The sequence below is a fragment of the Actinia tenebrosa genome, unplaced genomic scaffold (genome assembly GCF_029948245.1).
Source record: "Actinia tenebrosa isolate PJP-AT-01 unplaced genomic scaffold, QUT_ActTen_1.0 PGA_scaffold13__45_contigs__length_12533684, whole genome shotgun sequence".
Lineage (NCBI taxonomy): Eukaryota > Metazoa > Cnidaria > Anthozoa > Actiniaria > Actiniidae > Actinia > Actinia tenebrosa.
In genome coordinates this window covers 2905085-2929203 of record NW_028292573.1, presented here as the reverse complement: position 1 = coordinate 2929203, position 24119 = coordinate 2905085, and the positions used below count along the sequence as shown (strand labels likewise).

The 24119-nt window shown below is 37.6% G+C and overlaps 2 protein-coding genes across 4 annotated transcripts; both read right to left on the bottom strand.

Annotated features, from left to right (window-relative positions):
• Positions 1 to 655: 655 nt before the first annotated feature.
• LOC116300811 (uncharacterized) lies at positions 656 to 22870 on the bottom strand. Of its 3 annotated transcripts, none has more exons than XM_089028904.1 (28): positions 22671 to 22870; positions 21717 to 21784; positions 20681 to 20793; positions 19809 to 20127; positions 19398 to 19469; positions 15732 to 15902; positions 14663 to 14713; positions 14019 to 14141; positions 13107 to 13388; positions 12735 to 12847; positions 12388 to 12446; positions 12004 to 12173; positions 10871 to 11161; positions 10424 to 10702; positions 9916 to 10025; positions 9599 to 9657; positions 9335 to 9519; positions 8627 to 8914; positions 8045 to 8220; positions 7638 to 7869; positions 7106 to 7216; positions 6056 to 6228; positions 5357 to 5479; positions 4638 to 4708; positions 4456 to 4496; positions 3693 to 3789; positions 2814 to 2916; positions 656 to 2160 (listed from the first exon to the last, which is right to left on the bottom strand). In XM_089028904.1, the coding sequence occupies exons 2-28, from the start codon at positions 21760 to 21762 to the stop codon at positions 2101 to 2103; spliced, it is 3918 nt and encodes a 1305-aa protein (XP_088885030.1). In that variant the 5' UTR covers positions 21763 to 21784; positions 22671 to 22870; the 3' UTR covers positions 656 to 2100. The 3 variants fall into 3 exon arrangements, with proteins under 3 accessions (XP_088885030.1, XP_088885032.1, XP_088885033.1); XM_089028906.1 differs by having other exon boundaries at positions 8060 to 8220; positions 22671 to 22869; XM_089028907.1 differs by lacking the exon at positions 15732 to 15902.
• On the bottom strand, positions 17915 to 19380 carry LOC148911609 (uncharacterized). Its single transcript, XM_089028929.1, has 2 exons — positions 18536 to 19380; positions 17915 to 18130 (listed from the first exon to the last, which is right to left on the bottom strand). Exons 1-2 carry the CDS (start codon positions 18951 to 18953, stop codon positions 18084 to 18086), a joined length of 465 nt encoding a protein of 154 aa, XP_088885055.1. The 5' UTR covers positions 18954 to 19380; the 3' UTR covers positions 17915 to 18083.
• Positions 22871 to 24119: the final 1249 nt, after the last annotated feature.

Here is a 24119-nt window from a genome sequence, read left to right as displayed (position 1 = left end):
CCCTGGGCCCCTCTCGGCATTATCCATATCGATGTGCCGTCTTAATTTTTTTTTAAATTTTTGTTTTATTCTCTTTTGGCGAGCTGTTAATATCAATCGACGTCATTACTGTAATTAAGCTTTATTTTCTCCCTGGATCCAGTTGGTCAAAGCCCGATTGGTGCTAATCCTGGGGTTAACTCTTAATAAGACCTATAGAGTTAATCCTGGATTAGCGCTAATCCAGCTTTGAACAACCCGGCCCTGGATGCCCAATAATACCTCGCAATCCAAGATGGCCGCGCGCCGTATCGTTGAAGTACTCTATTCCTTTTTAGAATGATGTTGAAACAAGGGAGCACGTTAAACTTTTGATTGTGTTGGTTTATCTTCGATTTTATAGCACGTATTCTAAGATTTAGCAGGCGTTCCTTGTAGTTCTTGTTTACGTGCGCGCGCTACACTTAATGGCAGGCGTTCCTTGCTTTAGTCGGGCTAGCGAATTTACTCCGAAAACCGACGAATATTTTGCGAGGAGCGGAGCGACTATTACACTCGTCATTCCCTTCCTTACACAATCGTAAGCAATTCGGATCGGCGGAAACCAAAACACTACGAGGAACGCCTGTCACAAGATGGATTGCGCGCGCTAGATAGATCAACCAAGAACAATAACTTTCCTTACACAAACAAAATTTTAATGAGCTCCCTTGGTTGAAACTATTATTTTCATCTAAATGGGGGTCCCGGTAGAGTAATCCTGGACTAGTACCCAAATATATAAAAATATAATTTATTTAAGAATTATAAAATGCAAGTTGCGGATGTAGTGTTTGCTTGGAGATATGCTATTCAATTAATGTTTGTCAGTAAAAAAACATTCATAACAGACATCCAGTGTCTAGCATTTGAAGGAGCTCTAACAAGGGAATCAAAGGTTATTTTTCACGGGTATATTATTTAATTTCCTTAAAGTGTATATGACACGAAAACATTTCATCGTTTAAAATGTATAGTTTGTTAGTAATAATAAATATATCGTAATAAAATTTGTTTCAAAAGCTTATTTCTTGAGATATGTGAGAAAATTAAGCCCAATTTGTGACGTCATTTTGTTGACACGTACTCTAGATTGGGTAGTAATGTACTAAATATAAATTGTAATTCGTATAAAATAACAACAAAAGGCATATTCTATTCAGCTTCATTTGATAGCTTACGTAGCACTCTCCAAATGTTGGGAAACTGAAAAGTGTACTACCTGAAATTAAGATTCTACATTCAAACATATTTCGTGTATTTGCAACTAAATCTGGAGACTTGTAAACAAAATGACGTCACAACTTGTGCTAAATTTTCTTGAATTTCTAGAGAAATACGTTTTTGAAACAAATTTAACCGTGATATTCTTATTAATGCCAATAAAATACACATTTTTAACATCAAATTTTTTTCGTGTCATATGCACTTTAAATAATCTCGCATTTTTTACTCAAAGTAGTGATCCTAAAATATATATTCTTCTGTAATCTCTGCTCCTATAAAAAGTAATAATTATCCCAGATATAATCCACATTATTGTGGTATTATAGTTTGCGTAAAAGATGTGCGAAGTTCATTAGGAACTAGAATTATACTATACGTTTATATAATAAACAAGTAATGGTTTTCACAGCCGCCATGTTGGAGGAACTTCAGCCGGATTCATCATTAGTCTCTTTTGTTATATCATCCAACATGGCCGCAGTGTCTTTTGTTATTTCAATCTCTTGGGAATGATTGAAAACCAGAAATTGGCTAAAAAAGCGCTCCTATTCGATTAATTCAGAGCTATAAAGTCAATGTAGGATATAGTGAGATAAAGAGTGAATGAGCAAAATTTACGATTCGATCTTGATGACAGCGTGTCATTTATGGGGAGCGAAATTAACTATGCTGCTTTGTTGACATTTAGTCATATCTTCTAAGTGTGCGAAAACCGAGTTTATGAACCAAAATTTGGAATTGAAATCCCATATTTTAGCTTGAATGGATGCTTCCAACATTCTTAACAGTAGTATAGGGGAAAAGTATATAAGGTACGTCAAGATGATGAGCGAAAACGATGAATCTTGGATGTGCTCACTGGGTACCAAAGTGTAATTCATATCTTGGGGGAGGAGCGAAATCAGCTGGAGGAAGCTGAAAATGAATAGTTAAAATAATAAGATTTAACAGAGGGAGGTAATTTTGTCTTACTTTAAACCTTAATTAAGGAAAAGTTTTCTATATTTGAGATTCCTACAAGTTAATCGATCTTGTCAAGCAATACCGTATAAGATGATATCCCTTGTATTATGACATAAGAAAACAGTGAGTATAGGGCGTTTTGACTCACGTTACAAGGCAGCCATACTGGTGTACTAAACAATAGAAACAATTCTGCACAGTTTTTGCATAAAAATAGGGTTTATTTATTTCCCCGAGGATTGGAAATGTATTGCTTTGGTACACCAACATGGCCGATGTGACGTCTCTATAGAACATTTCACACGTACTGAAGTTCTATGACTAGCACACAGGCCAATCACACAAACACATACGTGATCATCTTAGACAGCAATCCCATCAGTGAGCCATGCAGCTTTAAGTAAAAGAGTACCCAACTGAATACTCTTTTACTCCGACGAAGGACTAGCGTCCGAAACGTCAGTAAGTTTTTTCATCTTTTCACGGTGTATAATTTAAATTTTTATTACTACTGTTTTATTAGAAACACCGACGCAGCTCACACTAGTTTTTATCTAGTTATCTCTTCCAAATACCTGAACGGGGTGTTCCGAAATAACACTTACCATGTCGGAATGGGAGAGGAGTTCTTCCATATTGGCACAAAGGTTATCAAAAGTGGGTCTTTTGTTGGGATCCATGTACCAGCAATGCAGCATCACGTTATAGCTGTCACAGAATCGAATCAGGATTTACTAACACCGTTACATTGGGAGGAAAAATCTGTATCAACAGATGTGTACAGAAGGGATGGAGGTCCCCTGAGAGTTTATGACTCCCCTGTCCAAATCAGTATATATTTTTAGGAAGGGGGGATGGCTTGTTGCAGAGGTTGACCTGCCCAAAGGAAATTGTTTAGGCTGCACACCAAGTACGACCAATGGGTCACTGAAGTGCTGAGATTTACTTTCTATAATAATGGATAAATTTCGGGTGAAGTTTAATGAGAACAAAAAGTTCCTCAATACCACACCACAACATTACTTTTGCTCTAAAATGTTGGCATCGTTTGACATGGTTTACTAACATTCAGCCAACAGTTGTCGGCATTATACATGTGCATTTAAACCCTTTTACACACTTGCCCGTCAAATTATTGGACTCAATGTTGATAAGGTAAATGTTGGGTTACATTCTTTTTGACGACATGGATATGCTCCTGACAAAAGGTGGCTGTTTTGTTTTTGAATGGGATTATTCAAATCAAAGAAGTCCTATTGAGAAGTATTAATTAACACTAAGACACTGAAAAAGGATTCATTATTCTAATGAGTGATTTTCAGTGTTGGTCACCTGTTTTAAAATCAGTGTCTCGTTTTTCCAGACCCAGCCGAGTTGTATGTTTATTTTCTTGCGCGTGCAGGGAACGATCGACTTGGATAGGGGAGAGAGGGACTGTTGATAACGTTAAAGTGAAATGAGATGCAATTTTTCGTTCTACTTACACGCCCTGTATGCATCGGCTTGGTCTTGCCAGTCTATGGCCTTTCTTTAAGTAATCAATCAGTTCAAGCATCCCAAGGCCTGCATAGGGAAGTTTGCCTGCAAATATAACCAAATACGAAAATAGGTTTAAAAGTAAAAACTAGCTGAGCCGTTTCCCATAAAGAAAAGTGACCAGGTCGGCTGGCTGACAGGGATAATTGTCCTGTTAGCCCTAGGCACGAGATCACAATACATCTATGTAAAACCCTTTAATTAGTACAGTATATCATCTAATTAGCTTTGCCAGTAGGCAAACATTCTTTTGTTTGTATAGCATTAGTGAGGTGAATGGTCTAATAGGCCATTTGCAGCGGAAAAAAAATTTCTGACTTTTACTGAAAGACAAAAAAGTTTGGGCTTCATTATTCAAATAACTTATTCTGGACTACTATATTCATATCCAAAACCTTTGAAGTTTGTTTGAAATCCAGAAGAGCCTTCCCCAAGGAATCTTGACTAAAATGACCCAGAGTCCCTTGGGAAAGGCTATCGCAGGATGGGAAACAAGCATGATAACTTTGGTATCTTGACATCGAAAGCATATCACAAAAGAAAAATAGCCAGTTGAAAACGTTTTGTAGTTATGACATACATAAGCAATCCAGCAAGAACTCTCTTTCATAATTGAAGCCTGATATTGTTTGCCAATCAGTAACGGCCATGTCCTGCAAAATGCCTCGTAAATGGTAAAACAATGAACTATAATATTAAACATTTTGTTACCTCCAGATTCAATCTCCCAAAGTACGACACCATAAGACCAACTGTAAAAAATTATAAAGTTAAAATTAAATGAAAAATAAAAAAGGTCTTAAGAGAAGCTGCCTGATTTTTGTCAGGAATATCAAGATGAGTAATCATTTTGTTTTTTTGTTGAATATTTTATTGCATAGAAATGTTCTTACACGTCGCCTTTTGTAGTGAACATCATCTGTTGTATTGCTTCAGGTGACATCCATCGAATTGGGAGTTTGCCCTGGAAATATAAAATTATCCAGGTACTAATATTATTTTCGATGATCAGGTTAATATTTTGGGAAGAGTGGTAGTAATGCCATCACAAGGCGGGCAACAGAGTTAGGGATGCGTTGCACTGTGAATCCTACAAATCGCGTCCTTCCCCATGTATTGCATACCTATTGTATTATCAGTTAGGGTTCCAAGTCGAGGTACTATACCTAAACTACTGATGTGTTTATGCATTTAAAACAATGAATAAGTGCGAAACTACTGAAACACGACACACTAACGAAAAACTTGTCTATCAAATATAATAACGAGAAGCGACATCATTCCTACTTGTACAAGTTACAACTGACACAAAAATTAGTCAGAGCACAAATACTTAAAGAAGAATACATTAAATGCTGCACGAAAAACACGAAACTTTTCCGAACAATATATTTATGACAAAAAAATAAAACAATAGAAAATGTTAATAGCTTTAGACACAGGAACTACTGTATTTTTTCAAGTCTAAACTCGATCAACTTTAAAATATTGTTTTCTTGCTCGGTCCTTCTATGGATTTCGGGAAAGGTCTGTCCCTGCAGACACCACCTGTGAATAAAGTGTTTTGGAATGGGACAAGAACCGGCTAGTTCTCGGGAAAGTCGTTTGTTACCTTCGATTGTTTTTCGTAGAATCCACGCTCGTACACATCACGAGACAGCCCGAAATCCGCTATCTTTGCTTTGTGGTCAGCAGTGAGTAGAACGTTTCTTGCAGCAAGATCGCGATGAACACACTGAGTAAGAGAAGAGTCTTTGAATATTTGATATAGTACAGCCGGCATAATGTTTCCCATTTCAGAGCGCGTTTTATTCTCTTGTTTAATTTGTATCCATATTCACGTGGTGCATGTCTTTTCATGTGCAACCGTTAAACAAAGAAATGGTTCTCTAGGGAATGACGAGTAGTCTGAAATGGGAAAACAGTACGTCCAAGCCGAAAAGGTCTGTAGGTGCTAATAAACTAGTTTTTTTCTTTTGTAGCTTTTTTGAGATTCTTTATTTCAAAATCATCGTTTTCACCCTTAGTCACCAATCCTAATTAATAGAGACTTTGCTCCATCACGTGCCAGTGCCCATATTATAGCTTGGACTGCCTGCGGTTTGATGGCAGAACGATAAAATACCTTTGCTCTCGGGAATTGAATTCTTTCCTATGTAAAACGATTGTATTGTTACCGCCATCTCCCATGGCTGCCGCACGTGATGGTGCAAAGCCCCCATTAGGGTATTCCTACTCAATTCATAGATTCACCTATGTCCCAACAAACGGAGGTGCCTGTGAAACAGGGATGACAAGAGGAATATCTCACCTTGACGTGAGCCAGGTGTTGCATCCCCTTAGCAATGTCCAAACCGATCTCTAACTTTTTTTGATCAGACAAGGAAGACGCTTCCTGTCCATTGCCCAAGGTCATCGCATTAGTTTTGATGTAACTCAAAAGACTGCCTCCACCAGCAAACTCCAACGCGATCAAGAATGGTCCTTCGAAATGTGAAAGAAGTATGGAATACATTTTAGCGTGAAAAAAATCGACTGAAAATGTCAAATGCAATAGACGTCATTTCCGGTAATAGCTGAGTTTATAATGGCTTATAGAATCTTGGAGGTTGTTTTGATCTCTTCTTTTCTAGTTTCATGTCGTTGAAATAGTCAAATAAAATAGTTTGAGGACTTATTTATATATGTTTGTCTTAGCATCCACTAGTTGCCCCTCAGTCAACTGCTACTTTTCCCCAAGTCAACTCCGAAAAGTCACGTGATTGATAGTAAGCAATTGAGTTATAACAGATAAATGGGTTGTTTGCTTTCGAGAGAGAAAGTTATTCACTACCATATATACATCGCTTCACTTGTCGTACACAAGGCATTAACTCGAGGCTGCAGGGTAGTTATATAGTTTTAAAGGATTATTCAAATTTGAACCTTGCAGCCTCGGTTGAATGCTTTGTGTTTGACCAGTCAACCGATGTATGGAAAGTGGTGAATCTGCAACTTTACTTTATTTTGACCTTTCTTTGTTATTAGTATGGTTTAAACGTTGATAGGAGTGGCTAATTCAATGGCATATGCTGTAAATAGAGGTTATCACATGTTAAGGGATTGATATTTATTCACAAGTTTCCATATCATAACGCGGACGAGCGAGTCTGCGAGCGAGTGAGGGATATCATATATGGAAAACGAGTGAATAAGAAAGATATCAGTCTCTAAACATGAAATAATTTGTTTATTACACATTTAAGGTAAAGTGAAGTGATATCGTATCACTTCACTGATATGGTCTTTATTCACGGCTTTATTACACGGATATCGACCCTAAATGTGTAATAAAAGTAATTTAATCAAAGTTCACTCTTACCGTCATGGGTACATGCACCAATGAGGTTCACCAGATTAGCATGGGTGCCAACACCAGCCATGATTTCCAGCTCATTCATTAAATCACGTGCTTCTTCTTCACCAGCTGATTCTGAAATATCAATGACAATAAAAGGATTTCCAAAACTAGAACAAACATGGTTCATTCATGATTCTCTTGAGTATTATTTCGCTATCAAAAGAATAAGCTCGTTCCCAAGAGATTATCTACGTATTTCAGATCTATAAAAAGCCGTGTCTTAAGATAACGCTTATATAGAGCAGTTTTCTTATGACTGAAAAGCAAACGGCACGAACATGGGGATTCCTTCTCTTGGAAAATTTTAAGTTTCAATTCAGTCGATCTGTGAGTTAGCTTTGTCCTGACTTTGATCAGCGCAGGATTTTTTAAAATAATGTGTTGGTAAAATTCGAAGGTTTTTTCTTCAAATTGAAAATTCTATGAGAGGTCATTTTCTGTGTTGTCACGAGCGATCAGGCGTACCATGATTGATAAAGTCTTTAAAACTTACGCTTTAGCATCTTGACCGCACACGTCACTGATCCACTATCCACCTCTATAACTCCTTTCTTAACTAATCCAAACTGACCAGCACCGAGGGTGTCGCCAAGAGTTAGTACTTCTCGCGGGATTTCCCACCATTTGCCCGGCATCAGCCCGAGGGATTCAAAGTCCATGGAAGAGAGAGCGAAGGCGTTGTTCCGATAGGAGTAGATGGTTACGTTTTTAGGATCTCCATTGGACTAAAAAAAATGGAAATACGAAATTTTGGAATTTGTTTTTTAATTTTATGTCATCCAGACAACTACAGACGCGTATGCTTTTCTCACGTGTTTGACACCGTTCCGTCAAGTTTACATCATTCTGAGTAAATTTTCGACGGAACGAAAAAGAAAATACAGACGGCTCGCAGCATACCGTCTCGTTTCGTACCGGGATGGATGCCCTTCTCTGGCCAGCTCTGTTGCCATTGGCATCATATCGATGATCTACTTTTTTCTTCCTTTTGTAGCGGAGAACTACGAAGACCAAAATCCCGAGAACCAGGAGCAGAGCAAGTAATACCCACAACCATGTGAGATTTATGTTGACCTCTAAGATGAAAGATAAGAACATTTTATGATTGTAAAACAGTTTTTCTTAAAGCAAAATTTATTTTGTAATGGGTAAAAAAAGTTAATAGAAATATAAATTAGCCCCTTTACTTTGGTTGTAATATTTTCCCATCTTTCTTTACTTGCCATTTTCTTATAATAATCTCTTTATTTGAAAGCAACATTTGAAAAGATATTTTAACGTAGCCATGAACGCAACATACAATCGATTCCCAATGGTTTGGAAAATAATCCATTATATTTATTAATATGCTCTGAAAACCTCAGGCTTAAGGTTCCTTTTAGTGTCGGATATCCATTTGCATCGATTATGTTACAAGTTACTTTTAAATCAAATCTAATATATCTACAAATATATAAATATCTATAAATCTAATACATGCACCTTTTGTTTTAAATTCCTCAACATCACTGTCCAGCCCTTTACCACCGCTACCTCTAGCAAACACCTTCACAGTATAGCGTGTGTCGTCTTCAAGTTCCTCTATTCTCGAATCCAACTGAATATGCTGTGTTGTGACTTTCTCTTGCCATGCTTGTCCAAACTTCTTTAGCTTGATGGTGTAGCTGTGGATAGAAAACGCGTCTGCACCTTCGGGTTGCAGCCATTTCAGATGCGCCATAGTTTCGTGTATTTCTGTTAAAGTCAGGTTAAGAGGAGAGGGAGGCGGAGCTACAAGAAATGATAAAGAAAAAATAAAAGAAAAAGAAATAAAAAGAAGAAAATATGAGATTGCTTTTATGATGCAGAATTGTTAGAACTGTTTTAAATTTCCTGGAACCGAAGGAAATCAAGAGACGATGCTTGCATTTGGCAATAATACTTTGATCAGAGTCTTGAGCCTTTCTCGATCCCAGTTTTTGTTTAGATCTTTTTGTCAAATGTGCTAGAGGCAATCATGAGACATCACGTTGCAGAGCACTCAGTCTCGAGTTTAAAAATTTGGAGAGTTTTCTTTAATTTTTTCTTAGCTTTTCATCTTACATTTATGTACGGTACCCTGAATTAACTAGATAAGCCTTAAGGTTGTAATAGGGTTCGATAAAATTGATGCTTTATTGGAATGCTTTTATTCAATGTCACTGAACTTACCATCTGAAGTGATGGAGTTCTTTTTGATAAACAACCCTCCACCTATGTTACCATCTGACGTTTGGACTTTCTTGATGATTCTAGTTGTCACATCCACTTTTGTTCTGGTAGGTTTGCCTAGCTGTTCTGCTTCTCCGACCTTGACTTCTACGATGACTCGAAATCTTACTTTCACGCTGCCATTTCTAAGAAACAAACGATTGAGAAAAGCAGACGTGAAACTCATGCTTCTGTTTTGGGTCAATTAATGAAATATATACTTACGTGAATGCAATGACTTCTACTCTTACAAAGCCGGTCATATTGACGTAAATTTTAGCTAACTGTTTGAAATGAAAATAGAAAACGAATGAATAAATAAAAAATGAAAAATGAATAAATGAATAAAAAATAGAAAAACGAATAAATGAATAAAAATAGAAAAACGAATGAATGAATTGCATGGGACGATGGATGGATGGATTCACTCAGTAATCGATGGAAAGCTAGAACTTATTTTTGTCTGGAACGATACTTTTTTTATTTGGATGAATGGATGGAGGGAAAGAGTATTATAAATAAAATTAATAATCACATCTTACCTCATTTTCAAATTTAGTTTTCAACCTCTTGTATTTAGGTGTCTTCTCATTTCTCAAATCTTCTGTAAAAGTCTCATTAAGCGTTGCATTCAGCTTTACTTCAACAGGAACTGAAGAACAAACGAGTAAAATCGAAATTATTACATATTTTCAGATTATTAGACTACTGATGTTAAAATTTGGCGGGGATCTCAATAAGCAAATAAATTCTATAACGATGAGCCATTATATTCAATTAATGTGATTAGAGTATCACATGTTATTCCCTGAGTACAGTTTCCACACTTTCCTCCACATTAGGCATTTGGATTTTCATCCAGGGATATATTCCGTATTTTAAAAGGGAAGTCCTTATTCGCATAAAACCAAAAGATGGGGAGCTTTGGCAAATTTGAAGCCCTCTAACTCAACTCCCACTTCCCGTGCATCATAGATGAAATAAGTAATAATAAAAGAACCCGCTCGACTAGCCCACTGAGTCAAAAAGTCTACGAATCATAAGCCTTACCTATGACAATCAGTGTAACATTGCCTTCCCCAACAGCATCCTTCATCGACGTCCTACACTTATAGATTCCTGCGTTTTCCTCTTTTACCTTTGTGAAGGTCATGTATATGCTTTTGGTCTTCCTTGTTTCATTTGCATACACCTCTGCTGTTGACGGACGTTCGGAAGTCCACTCGACTTTATCTGGTATTTTTTCACTTGAACCAATGCAGAAGATAACCGCTGTTTCGCCCTTTTTAAAAATGAACTGTTGTCCATCGTTGGCAATGACTGGATTAACTAAATGAAAAGACAAGAAAAATGAATTGAATCAAACGATCAAACAATCATTCGACCAGACTAACGAGCTAAGTAACCAGCAAGGCAGTCTGCTGTATTTGACCCATACTTGTGTCATCAGCAGCGCAGAAGCATAAAGATGCTCACAGTTCGTAGCAAACTACTTACCACTCAATGTAGTGACACTGAACGTAGACGGAGTGCTCTGCCCAACAGCATTCTCCGAATACAGTTCAAAATCATATTTCGTATTCTTTTCCAGATTTTCGATTTCCTTGGCGAAAACATTTCTATCTATTTTCTCAATCATTTTGAAGACTGATTCTGTGCTCTTTTTGTACTTGAGGATATACTTTTTTATCTGATATGATTCCCAATTGACCGGCCGTCCCCAATGTAGTTCGATGAACATTGTCCCTTTATCAATGACTCCAATGTTTATTGGTGGAGGAGGGATTGCTTCGATAAAAATCAAGATCAATGTATTAACAAATAGAAAGAAATAGTCCTGATAGTGGGTCTTACAAGAGAACTTGGAGTCCTTCATAGAGAACGGGAACATTTCCTTGGAGACAGGATACGCCAGATTCATGTTTCCGACTCCCCTTAGTTACAGTTGTTATGTCCCACAAATTTCCAACAATAGGGACCTTAAGCTGCAGGACGGCAACGACGACGACGACGGCAACCATACAATAGCACTAATTGCGCTATTCAATAGATACTCGTTGGAATTTACGAAATACTGTGCATCATTGCCGTCTTATGCTGAAAGTAAGAAATGTAGAGAGAACGGGCTACTCTATAAGCTTATCTTTGCTGATTTTCGTTATAAGTAAAGCGCTCCCAAAAGACGTCATTTCACTCCAAAACGGGGATGCTCATTGAGTAAAATACTAAGTAAACACGAAATAATAATACAATAGAAGGTTGAAACGCCTCAATTTCGCCGACGTTGTCGCCCAAGTTGCCGTCCTGAAGCTTAAGGTCACTAATATCTTAAAATTTAAAACTCTGATCGCGGAAAATTGATTATAAATTTTTTCAATAGTTTATTCAAAAAAGTATATAATTGCCTCGTAATCCTTGTAGTACTCTTTAAGACAGATACTGTGTAGTTGCTCGTGGGACAAGACTTTCATTCCATTGGAGAAACTGCTACAACAGTGATTGGTTCCCTATAGTCTCAGTCGGAACTATGAATACCCTCTCCTATATCTAACTGTTCTCGTTTTCACCATCATCTTTTTTTTTTTTTTTTTTTTTTGTCGCTCATCTGCTCAGTGTTTGTACATGTTTACCTTTAAGAAAGAGTGAATCGAGGCTGACTGAATAGTTTCCAAAGCTCCCTTTTTTCACTTGTTCTATCATAATAGTGTTGACTTCTTTGACAAGATCTGGTGGGTTGTCCTGGGGTATCGATAAAACTCGCGTTATGAAAATGCTAAATTCAACAACGATGCTTCCATTTCTAAACAGAAATAAAATTAAATTAGAATGATCATACATCTTACTTGCTTTTAAAAAGATATAACTAGCTAAAAACTAGTGTGAGCTGCGTCGGTGTTTCTAATGAAACAGTAATGATGAAAAGGTAAATTATACACCTATTTTACTTGCTTTTACTTTAGCTGACCAAATCGTTCGTGATAGCAAAATAGTCAAATATTTAGTTTTATGCTTACTTGAATCTATAAACTTCGATTCTCTTTGACCCGTCAATGGAGTTGAATACATAAGCTACCTGCAGGAATTAATAAAAAGATAAAGTAGTTTAAGTTATTTTGCAAAAGCATTAGACGAGCAATGTCTCTGCTACAAGTCAAGTCAATTATAGTACAAGTCAAGGTGATGACTATGATATAGTGACTATGGTAGTCAAATGACATCCGATAAGTTAGCTTTTTAAATTGAACTTGTGCTATTTTTCTTTATGTTGTATAATAAATGTGGGCATTTTTGAATCAAGTCAACACATTAACACATAAAAGATGACGTGATTTTGTGTGATTGTGGTTTCTATTGATCTAACCTGCTGTTTGAACTCCTCTGCTAATTCGTTAAATCTGGGAGAAGATGAGTTTAACAAATCTGAATGAAATTCTTTATGTTTCAAACTCATTTCCATTTCGACCTGTTTAGTTACTTTTATTTAAAAAAAAAAAAAAAAAAAATTGTTAAATACTTCACAGCACAGCACAGCACAGCACAGCACAGCACAGCACAGCACAGCACAGCACAGCACAGCACAGCACAGCACAGCACAGCACAGCACAGCACAGCACAGCAAAGCACAGCACAGCACAGCACAGCACAACACAGCACAGCACAGCACAGCACAGCACAACACAGCACAGCAGTGAAATCATTATAGGCAAGTGCGAATACTATCTCATTTAAATACCTTGTACTTCAAGCTTTAAAATTCCTTTTATAATTCCAATACTTGAACCTACATCACAGACGTACAAACCAGCATCTTTTGTTGTAACACCCTCGATTGTCAGCACCAGTGCTTTGGTGTAGTTCAAACTGCCTTGAGAATAGTCAAGATTAAATGTTCTGTCGTTCTTGGACCAGGTCATTACGATATTAGTCGCTGTTCCTAGAACGGCGCAAAACAGTTGAACAGTGTCTCCAGGACTGACGCTTATCCTTGAGACGAAGTTAACGAAATCCAAAAACACTGTGGAATGATTTTGAAGAGAAAAGAAAAGAAATGTGTTAAGCAAACAAGTCACCTAGAAGAACATAAGAAGATGTGTAAGCGCTGCTTACAGCCATGATGTGACCTTATCTTGGGTTCAGTAATCATACATTTATAACATCAACCCTTAGTAAGTAGCTAGAGCTGGTTGTTGGATCAGTGAACTGGCATGCTACCGTAAAATCCCGGTTAGTATAAGCCCTGGGCTTATTCTCATTCGCAAGGATTCTTTGATGGGCTTATAACCGGGAGGGCTTAAATTCACAAAACAAAAACAAAACAAAAAAAAAAAAAAAAAAAAAAAACCGAAAAAAAACGACAGCATGTAGAACAACAATAATAAATAATAACAAAGAGACTAACAAAAAGCACATTGAATGCTGTACGGATGCTGTATGTCTTTTACTTATATGAGCATAGGGTGATGAGGAATAGGGATAGTTGTGTATATAATATGATATAACAAAATATATATGACAAAACGACTACAAAAACTTCCCCACCTATCGCACTTCCCAAAACAATTAAAGTCCCCAAGTTCTGCCCAATCTCTCTTCTCTATGCGCGCCATAATAAATTAATGAAAGCTAAAGACAATATCGAGCTTACTTGGTGTAGTTGTGTGAATCGTAGTTGGAATATTTGGCGCTGTTGTTGGCGGTGTTGTTCGCGGTGTTATTGGCGGTGGTGCTGACGGTGTTGTTGTCTGGATCGTTGAAGTTACTGACAAAGCTGTTTGAAATAATAAGGACATTTATTTTCTTTCCCTTAATCAAATGTTCAGATCAAACACCTAACGAACTCAAACAATTAAAAATTTTTGTTTGTCATTTTTATTTTATCAATGTCAGGTCCACTATAAGTGAAAGCACTTCATGTGTCCTACATGAGATTCAGATTTGCTTTACCTGGCCTTTGCCTAGAAACCCCAGTCTGAACATAAAATAACGATTTTCAATAATTGTGGTGATCATGATTCATCGAGAATTTACATGATCTCATAAAATCAACCATTTTGGATGGTAGGAACCATACAATCATTTACATTTGAATTCAAAAGAATTAATGCAGTTCCCAGATTAAACCGGGCAAGGATTCTAGTGTTCTACCATCAAACATGGGCGCCGGCAGGTGAGCATGAAAAACCTATATCTATATTTATAATTAGGAAAGAGAGAAAGAGAGAAAGAAAGAGTAACGAAAAAAATAGATTAAATATAGTTTTAATAGTTTTAATGATGAAAAAATTCTACCTGTAGTAGGTGCTGTAGTTGGCGTTAATGACTCCGATGTAGTCGCGACCACTGGCGTTGAGTTAGCGACCAAAGAGAGAGAAAGAGAGGGGGAAAACATGAAAAACGAAAAGAGAAAAACTAGCAATGGGAAAAGAAAGTATACCATAGGTTTTAACCAATGTAGTGCTAGTACGTGTAATTGATCTCCTTCCCTAAACAATTGGATGAATGATTATGATTTAGGATTACATAGTACTATTAATAATGCGTTATATCTGGGAGAAGATGAGTTTAACAAATCTGGATGAAATTCTTTGTGCTTGAGACTCATTTCCATTTCGACATTTTTCAATACTTTTAAAAATGAGAAAAAGAAAACTTTTGTAAAATACTGGTTCAAAAATTTAAGTAAGCAGAGCAGAGCAGAGCAGAGCAGAGCAGAGCAGGGCAGGGCAGGGCAGGGCAGGGCAGGGCAGGGCAGGGCAGGGCAGGGCAGGGCAGGGCAGGGCAGGGCAGGGCAGGGCAGGGCAGGGCAGGGCAGGGCAGAAAAAAACGCTGTGGAATGATTTTGAAGAGGAAAGAAAAGAAATGTGTTAAACAAACAAGTCACCTAGAAGAACATAAGAAGATGTGTAAGCGCTGCTTACAACTATGAGTGTGACCTTCATTATCTTAGCTTGGGTTAGGTTATCACACATCAATAATATTATCACTAAGCAAGTAGCTAGAGCTGGTTGTTGGAAGTGAACTGGCAGGCTACCGTTAAATCCCGGTTAGTATAAGCCCTGGGCTTATTCTCATTCGCAAGGATCCTATGATGGGCTTATAACCGGGCTTAAATTCGGTAGGGGGGAGGCTTATATATCCAGAAGGAAAAAAGAGTTCGTAATAAATCCCTTTCTCTTATGTTTCATTAACAAAATAAACACGATATTCCTGAGGTAGGCTTAAAACCGTGAATTAAGGATTTAGACGGGATGTTTAAAAATTGATTTTTTAAATGTTAAGTCCGCAAGTTCAGCCCAATCTCTCTTCTCTATGCGCGCCATAATAAATTAATGAAAGCTAAAGAGAAAATCGAGCTTACTTTGTGTAGTTGGCTGAGGAGTCGTAGTAGGAATTTTAGTCGTTGGTGGTAGCGTTGTAAGTTCCGTTGTCTTCTGCGTTGCTGATTGTGTTGTTGACTGTGTTGTTGATTGTGTTGTAGGCGGTGGTGCTACTGGTGTTGTTGTCTGGATCGTTGAAGTTACTGAAACAGCTGTTTGAAATAATAAGGACATTTATTTTCTTTCCCTTAAGGTGGCTGCCTACTTTTGAACGTTCGAATTGAGCCCACAATGATCGCGCGCTCATAAACCGCCGAAAAATCTACAATATTTTATTGAAGAACCATACGCCTTTTGAGCTTCAACAGGGAAAAACCTCAAATTTTGCACGAAACTCTCTATTTTTTAATAGCTCATTTGAAAAAACTCCTAAAAATCTAGGTTATATCAACATTTTAGAAAACGTTTAAATCAGTAACACATGAAAAAATAGATTTTTGTAGGGATTTTTGTTCGACTTTATGAGATTTTTTAAGAGCACCGAAACTACAAAATATGACAAATCAATGTATTTTTTTTTTTGTATTTTTGTCGAAAATATCCATGTATTATTGTAGAATGATTGACTAGCCTTCATTCCTGTAATCATAGAGTCTGCAAATAACTATTATCTTATGAATCTTAATTTTTTTCTAACCACTTCCGGTCGGCGCAATTTTTACTCCAAAAGCTCGTGCGTAGGCTTCCATTAAATGCTGATTATCTCGAAAAGGAGCTCGGGACACACTATTTTTCTTTCCAGATTTGGAATCAGCATTAAATTTCAATTCGGAAATCGAAGTTTTAAAAAAAGTTTAAATTAATTTCCAAAAGTAGGCAGTCACCTTAATCAAATGTTCAGATCAAACGCCTAACGAACTCAAACATTAAAATTTTTGTTTGTCATTTTTATTTTATCAATGTCAGGTCCATTAAGTGAAAGCACTTCATGTGTCCAACATGAGATTCAGATTTGCTTTACCTTGCCTTTGCCTAGAAACCCCAGTCTGAACATAACGATTTTCAATAATTGTGGTAATCATGATTCATCTTTACATGATCACATAACATCAACCTTTTGGATGGTAGGAACCATACAATCATTTACATTTGAATTCGAAAGAAATAATTCAATTCCCAGATTAAACCGGACAAGGATTCTAGTGTTCTACCATCTACCATGTACCATGGACGCCGGCAGTTGAGCATGAAAAACCTAGGCCCATTTCATATTTATAATTAGCAAAGAGAGAATGACTCCCAAGGGCGGATCCAGGGTTTTTTGAAGGGGGGGTCTCAGGGGTAAATTTTGTGGGCAAAGGAATCCCAGTCGCATTTTTACCACAGGAAGCCCATTTGACTTCAGGAATGACAGGGGGGTCGCGATCCCCCCGACCCTCCCCCTGGATCCGCCCTTGACTCCGATGCAGTCGCGACCATTGGCGTTGAGTAAGCGACTAAAGAGAGAGAAAGTTAAGAGAGGGAAAAAAACATGAAAAATGGAAAGAAAAAAAACTAGCGATGGGAAAAGAAAGTATACCCTAGGTTTTAACCAATGTAGTGTTAGTACGTGTAATTGATCCCCTTCCCAAAACAATTGGATGAATAATTATGATTTAGGATTACATAGTAATATTTATGAGTGTGTCAGTTCTTAAAGACGCCTTACAATCATGAGAGGTGGTTGTCTGAAGTCACCGTCATCACTGTCACCATCACCATAATTCCGACAGACAGTATTTAGGAAATATCTTAAGTTAAGGTAGATTCCATTCTCAAACAATATAGTATTGAGTACCGGTTAAGGAACATATAAACGAAAAGGCATTTAATAGCATGATAGATATTCTTCATATAAGGCTTTTCACAGAAACGTTCACGGAAGGCAGGCAGGCAGGCAGGCAGGCAGGCAGGCAGGCAGGCAGGCAGGCAGGCAGGCAGGCAGGCAGGCAGGCAGGCAGGCAGGCAGGCAGGCAGGCAGGCAGGCAGGCAGGCAGAGAAAAGAAAAGAAAAGAAAAGAAAAGAAAAGAAAAGAAAAGAAAAGAAAAGAAAAGAAAAGAAAAGAAAAGAAAAGAAAAGAAAAGAAAAGAAAAGAAAAGAAAAGAAAAGAAAAGAAAAGAAAAGTAAAGAAAAGAAAAGAAAAGAAAAGAAAAACGTTCTCAATATAGGAAAAGGAAACAAAAAAAAAAAAAAAACAAAAAAAAAAAAAAAAAGAAAAGTAATACAGAAGTCCATACTGGGATCTTTCCCAGAACCTAACAATATACTTCCGAATGAACATTATCGAAAAAAGTGGAAAACGTACTTGCAATAGTAGTTGTAGGAGACTCGCATGAGTTGATGTACAATGTTACTCAAATAACTTTAGTTCTGACTGGATTAATGTTCGTAGTTGTCGTCGCTAACGTAAAATAAAAGCAAATTAATCATTAAGGAAAACTAAATAATAAAGAAATGCAGTTGCAGGTGCTTTACCTCGATCGATTAATTAGTTAGTAGACCAAAAGTGGTTATCAGTAGGTCTCATGCCTATTGCTTTTGTTTGTGTCAGTTTGACTTGTCTCAAAAAAATATGAAATATTAAGTTAACATTCATCCGATTCAGCTTGAATCATTTGAAAGTTAGAAGTGAAGATTTCAACTAGTAATCACTAGTGAGCTGTCATATCGAGTTCCAAAAATCACTTCATTTGCAGACCTCCTTTGAAGGCGTACTTGGCCTACGATGCTAGTGTATTTACGTGTTAATACGTTTTTTAAGTTTTATTGCAATAAATTAAGTAAAACTATTAATTGAAAAAGTTACCTATGGTTTTATTATTAGTTGGAGCTGCAGTAAGGCAGGAAGTGATGTTAACTGTTGAGTAAACTGTAACTGGAGGTACTGGTGAAGGTGACGGTGACGATGATGAGGATGACGATGACAATTGAGGTGTGGAACGTGAGGTTGAATTCACTGGTGACAGTGACGGTGACGGTGACGGTGACAGTGACAGTGACAGTGACGGTGACGAAGACGGTGACGGTGACGGTGACGGTGACGATGAGGGTGACGGTGATGGTGACGATGATGGTGACGATGATGGTGACGATATCGTCGATGGCGATGGGAGTGACGAGGAGGAGGTTGAGGCTGCTGTAGTAACTTCAAGAAAATTCAAAATCAAAATCTGATGAACTTCTACTTTGAAAAGGGATCGCCATGTAAGTTCATTGTTGTTCATGATTAGAAGTGACGTTGCTCATGCCTTGTTGTACTGTACGTTAATTGGCAGATGAAACTGTGTACCGTTTTTATACAAACGACCATCATCAACCAAGTAGCCAAAGGGCTGAAAACATCCTCAGTGCCTCATGATTGTAAAGTGACCGACCTCAGTGTCTACACCTCATTACTAACCACCTCTCATGATTGTAAACTGATCAACCTTAGTGTCTACACCTCATTACTAACCACCTCTCATGATTGTAAACTGACTACCCTCAGTGTCTACACCTCATTACTACCCACCTCTCATGATTGTAAACTGACCACCCTCAGTGCCTACGCCTCATTACTAACCACCTCTCATGATTGTAAAGTCTTAAAACAACAACAACAACAACAACAACAACGATAACAATAACAATATTGATAATAAAAAGTGAATGTTTCACACAAAATATACCAGGCACAGAAGTTGAAGTGATGCTTGTCGATGGTAATAAGGTAACGATTGAAGATGATGCTGCCGGAGAAACTGCGACAGAAAAAAAGTAATAAGGTGTTATTTATATGAGACAAACTATTCATCATTGCTGCTTGTGTTTAGTATTAAAAAAATAGCACTCAGTCTTACTGAAAGCTAGCGTCAAAGATTGTCAGAATCAATTTCTCATGAAATTGGAATTCTGAATGACCAAAATGGCACGCTTCAAATGAAACCTAATTGATTATAAACGATAAAAGGAGAAAAGCGTTCTCAGATGCTAGTAATGATATTCAGGAGATTCATTACGCTGACTGACTTCAAGCAATCAAGTAGGATTTTTAGTTAGTAGAATAGAGCAGCTCTGCCTATTATTGGGATAAAACTCACCGCACACGCCATTTGACGGGAACATCCCATTAAAACAACAGGTAGAATCTTGAAAGTTGGTTAACGATGCGCGGTCTGCCCAGTAAGACCCTTTCAGAGGACTCGTATAGTAATCTGGTCTCAAGACGATGTCATTGAATATCACGGCATTTGCAAGACATGACTGCGCATTCGATTTTTGACTTGAATCCATGTTACCATATATGACTCCAAAGAGTCCTGTAATGGAATATCGGTTTCCAGGGGTTGTTATGGTAACGTTAAGGAGCTTGAGTGTTAAACCCGAACAGGACAGCTGACCTTTCCCATGATTCAATGCCTGTGATCGAAAAATACCAACATAATGATCGATATGGTAAATGCGAAGTATTTTAACGCTAGAGATAGGGATTGAAGACCCCCTACCATCAGGGGCTGGGACGAACAATAGCCCCCTTACAGTCTAAAACAATATGGCGGACACAAACGATCTGTTTCTCTTCGGAGATGATTTCGATGCTATTCTAGACATCTCCAAATGGAAATTGAGTCGAAGACCTACTTGGACTCAGGAGCCGTTTTCTACAGAATACTGTAGTGCTATGGTTCGCGGTGGAAGAAATGACTTTTCATGGAGCAAGTTAGCTAAGTTGCCAGGTTTGCTGCCTTCTAAGCGACGCACTTTTAAAGTTTTCTCTACTCCATGTAGCGCAGCTTTGAATACTCTTAAAACAGAGGACTGATGGAGTGAAAAGGGTATTACGCACCGACAGCTCTCTGGAAGAGCAGCTACAAGCTGAAGAAAAGTAGAAAAGTGGTGGCACCATTATATTTGGCAGTAACGACTTTTACGGTCACGGTTTTACTATAATCAACCAGTTATAGAATTTTACCTCATTCATGACACTGTTTGCGTCGCTCTGTGTAACGGTGACCACCGAGGGCCCCGTTGTGTAATGGATGCTAACGGAAGTCTGCCAACAGTTGTTTGCCTTGACAACTGCAACTAAAAAAGGCGTTGTAACGTTAGAATTGTGCTCACCAGTCACACGTTTCCAACAAGACATCGAGTAATTTACATCACGTCAGTGTGTTGGGGGAAGAAGGGAAGCGCGCGTTTCGGAGTGAAAGCTCCCGCCAATCTGCAAGTGTTGAAAAACTTATTTTGTTATTACTTTTCTCAGTTTTATCGAGACACATTTCTCAAACTTTTTGACTTTTTAATTTTGTCAACACAATTTCCGTAAGGGGAGAAGGGACGATTGTCCCGATCCTCGTTATCCTCTTCCCTTCAGTTTGATTCCTTTCTTAAAAAATTCTTGAGAATTAATGCAATTTTGTTCTAATTTTGGTTACAAAAATGTTTTGGAAACAGGTCAGATCAAGTTAAAATTCATGTTTACTTTTCTATAAGGAAGTAACCGCAAGAAATAATTAATATATATCTGAGTTATTACAGTAATATTTATTTCATGATAGATAGCTATTTCTAGCTATTATATCATGAAACAGCCAAAGATGCATGTACACAGAACATTCGAACGATTCAGTTATCAAAAAAACCATAAATGGGCTCTTTGACATAACGAATATGAACATGCACACTTCGATCGTTATCAAGTGATATGCAATTTCCCCTATCTTTAACTCTGTCAGACTAAACTAAAAATCCTGTGTCCCATGATTATCATCAGAAAAATATTTGCTAAACACAAAACTATCTGTGATACAATATAGTATATATATATAAGAATTTCACTTTCCTATTTGTTCATACCAAAGTTGGTCAACTTAGAAAAGTCTATTGACCCGGAAAACGCATGTCATAAATAAGAGAAAAAGCAGTATGTAATGGAAATACTGTAAATTACTTCATAGCAGTAGTTAGAATTCTAGTTATTCGTTTTACGAATACATCAGTACACGTACCATTTTCTGCGAGCAGATATAACATGACCAACATCATGAAACCCATTTTGATTCAATCTGTGCCTCCGCTGAAAATAGAATCAAAGACGCCCTGTCAACAAAGGTAAGCTTATGAGATTCATTAATAACGTCGACAAACTCTGAAAGTCTTCTCGTTAATTATCTAAAGATAATTACGCATTTCATCGATATCACATATAACTGGTCCTAGCATATTGCTAGGAGCCGCTCAGCAGTTTCCAGTCTCTACTGACAGATGGCTAATTGATTGACAGCCATGTCAAATTTTTAATTGAGTCTTGGTTAGAAAACCATAAGGTTTAGAAAAATTAAACGAGATATATAACCAAATGAACCTTCATATTTTTGACCTATTTCTGATAATTCTAGGCCTTATGCCTATCCTTTCCTTTAGTTTCTTAATTTAATTGACGATCAAACAGGATCAATACAATTTTCCGTGAGTTTACATAAACATTAAAACTGATATAATAGCACCATGTAAATCCAGTCGACCGTTTTAATCTCAGGCACTGGTGTGTACGTATTAAAGGTTTCTTTTGATTTAACCCGAGCCAGAATTAGAAAAAAAAATTTAAGGCCTTGGAACTTTGTCTCAGACAAGTTGCGTACGAGTATAAAAATATATGCAAACTGTTTTCAATCGAATTTTTTGCAAGCAGATCGAAGCTGTCAAACTCTTGTTTTGGTCACAAACTAGAAAGTGAGAGATGACGATAGTTATTTAGCGAAGAAAAAAACACAATTAAGGACTCAACGAAGATCTAAACAGGTCGTTTAGGGAAAGGCGAGTTCCAGCCTGTAAATGAGTCTAATATTTTCCTACCAACGAGATATTAAACCAGGTAATAAAAGTGGATTTTTCAACAAGCTCCAGCTCATCATGGCGACTGATCTCATGGCGGAAGTAATGAGTAACAAACAAACACTTACCAGGCTTTTGTCTCTTTTTTTTTAAAATCGTAATGAATTCTTTTTTGGGAACGGATAACAACAGCCTTGAGCTTTCAAAAATATACTTTTTGAAAAGCCAGGGGAACTTGATATGCTGAAACGAAAACGGACGAGAAAGGTAAACCGTTCCTTGATAACCGAACGATAATGGAGTTGTTTGTTGAGCTGCGGAGTTGAATTCCATAAAGAGGTTAGGGGTCATTGAGCTACGAGCATGACCAGACAAGAAAAAATCCAAAATGCATAGTTAATGTAACTATGTCATATGTAAACAAATCTAAATGGTCTTGCAGTCGCTCTAAAATACTATCTGTGCTTAGAACACACTTTGTGCATTTTTAGACCTTCTGCCTTGTCATAGTATCGGTTTGAAGTATTTTGAAATGCATAATCCTCAATTTTTTAATGAATTTTTCATGGCGTATTATCTAAAGCAACACGATATCGCGTATCAATTACGTCTCGCTATTTTTAACCATAAATATGGCGCGCGGAATGGTTCAAAAATTTCGATTGAAATTGAATATTTGTTTGTCAATTGCGTTTCTTGGCTTGGATGTGTACACTTATATGTGCATTGCATTACACAAGCACGCTCCATTTTTTTTTTCTTCTTTTTTTTTTTTTTTTTTTTTGTCAATCATTGCTTATAAAAATAGTTCAATTCCCGGGGGGGTTTCTCCAACCCAACTTGGGTAGGGGTGTGCCGCCAGGACCTCAAAACCCTGACCCTATCCCAGACCAAAAATTTCGATTTTACATACCCTACCCCAGACTAAAACTAAGAATTGTACACCCTATCCCAGACTAAAAGACGGAAAATACGGTCTTACAATCGATTGCAATCAATATTTACTAACGTTTTTATTGTTTTTGTGCCGGCAGAAAGCGTAGCCTATTCGCCAGACAAAAATGACCAAATCGTTAACCCTATCCCAGACTAAAATGATACCCTATCCCAGACAAAATGTCAAAAAATGATACCCTACCCCAGACCCAAAAGCCGAAAAACCATACCCTATAAGGGCGGCACATACCCGTATAGCAAATATAGGGGAGTACCACCCCCCTCCCCTCCCCCCGGGTTCAATTGCGAAAATTCGCGCGGTCAACCAAATAAGGGTTGGCAATGAAATCGGGTCTCTTCCAGAGTCAGTCAATCTGTACCGTTCACCTGCTGGCATGCGGGCGCGTCCTTTGCGTTTTATAAATATTCAAAATAGCTTTGAGCCAGATCAAGGTCAGAACATGATTACTCTCATTTTTATAACCTCGCATTCAAAACGAACAGGGTTTCTTTAGACGGCGAGCGGTTCCACTTTCCCCTCCAGACTCAGTAGAGACGAACTTTTCGGAATATCAAGTTTAGGATTCCTGTGGACGCCTGGAAATTAGAGCCGAGTGTGCGGAGATTGAGCTTCCCACGTC

Bases quoted from the DNA above. Each gene is read 5' to 3' on its own strand.
- LOC116300811 (XM_089028904.1), bottom strand. From the start codon at position 21,762: ATGGGTTTCATGATGTTGGTCATGTTATATCTGCTCGCAGAAAATG. The intron at 20,794-21,716 runs GTACGTGTACTG...CGCCTTTTTTAG, and splicing joins ATATCTGCTCGCAGAAAATG to TTGCAGTTGTCAAGGCAAAC. The intron at 19,470-19,808 runs GTGAGTTTTATC...TTTCTGTCGCAG, and splicing joins CCCGTCAAATGGCGTGTGCG to TTTCTCCGGCAGCATCATCT.
- LOC148911609 (XM_089028929.1), bottom strand. From the start codon at position 18,953: ATGAACAACAATGAACTTACATGGCGATCCCTTTTCAAAGTAGAAGTT. The intron at 18,131-18,535 runs GTAACTTTTTCA...ATTTTACGTTAG, and splicing joins AACTAATAATAAAACCATAG to CGACGACAACTACGAACATT.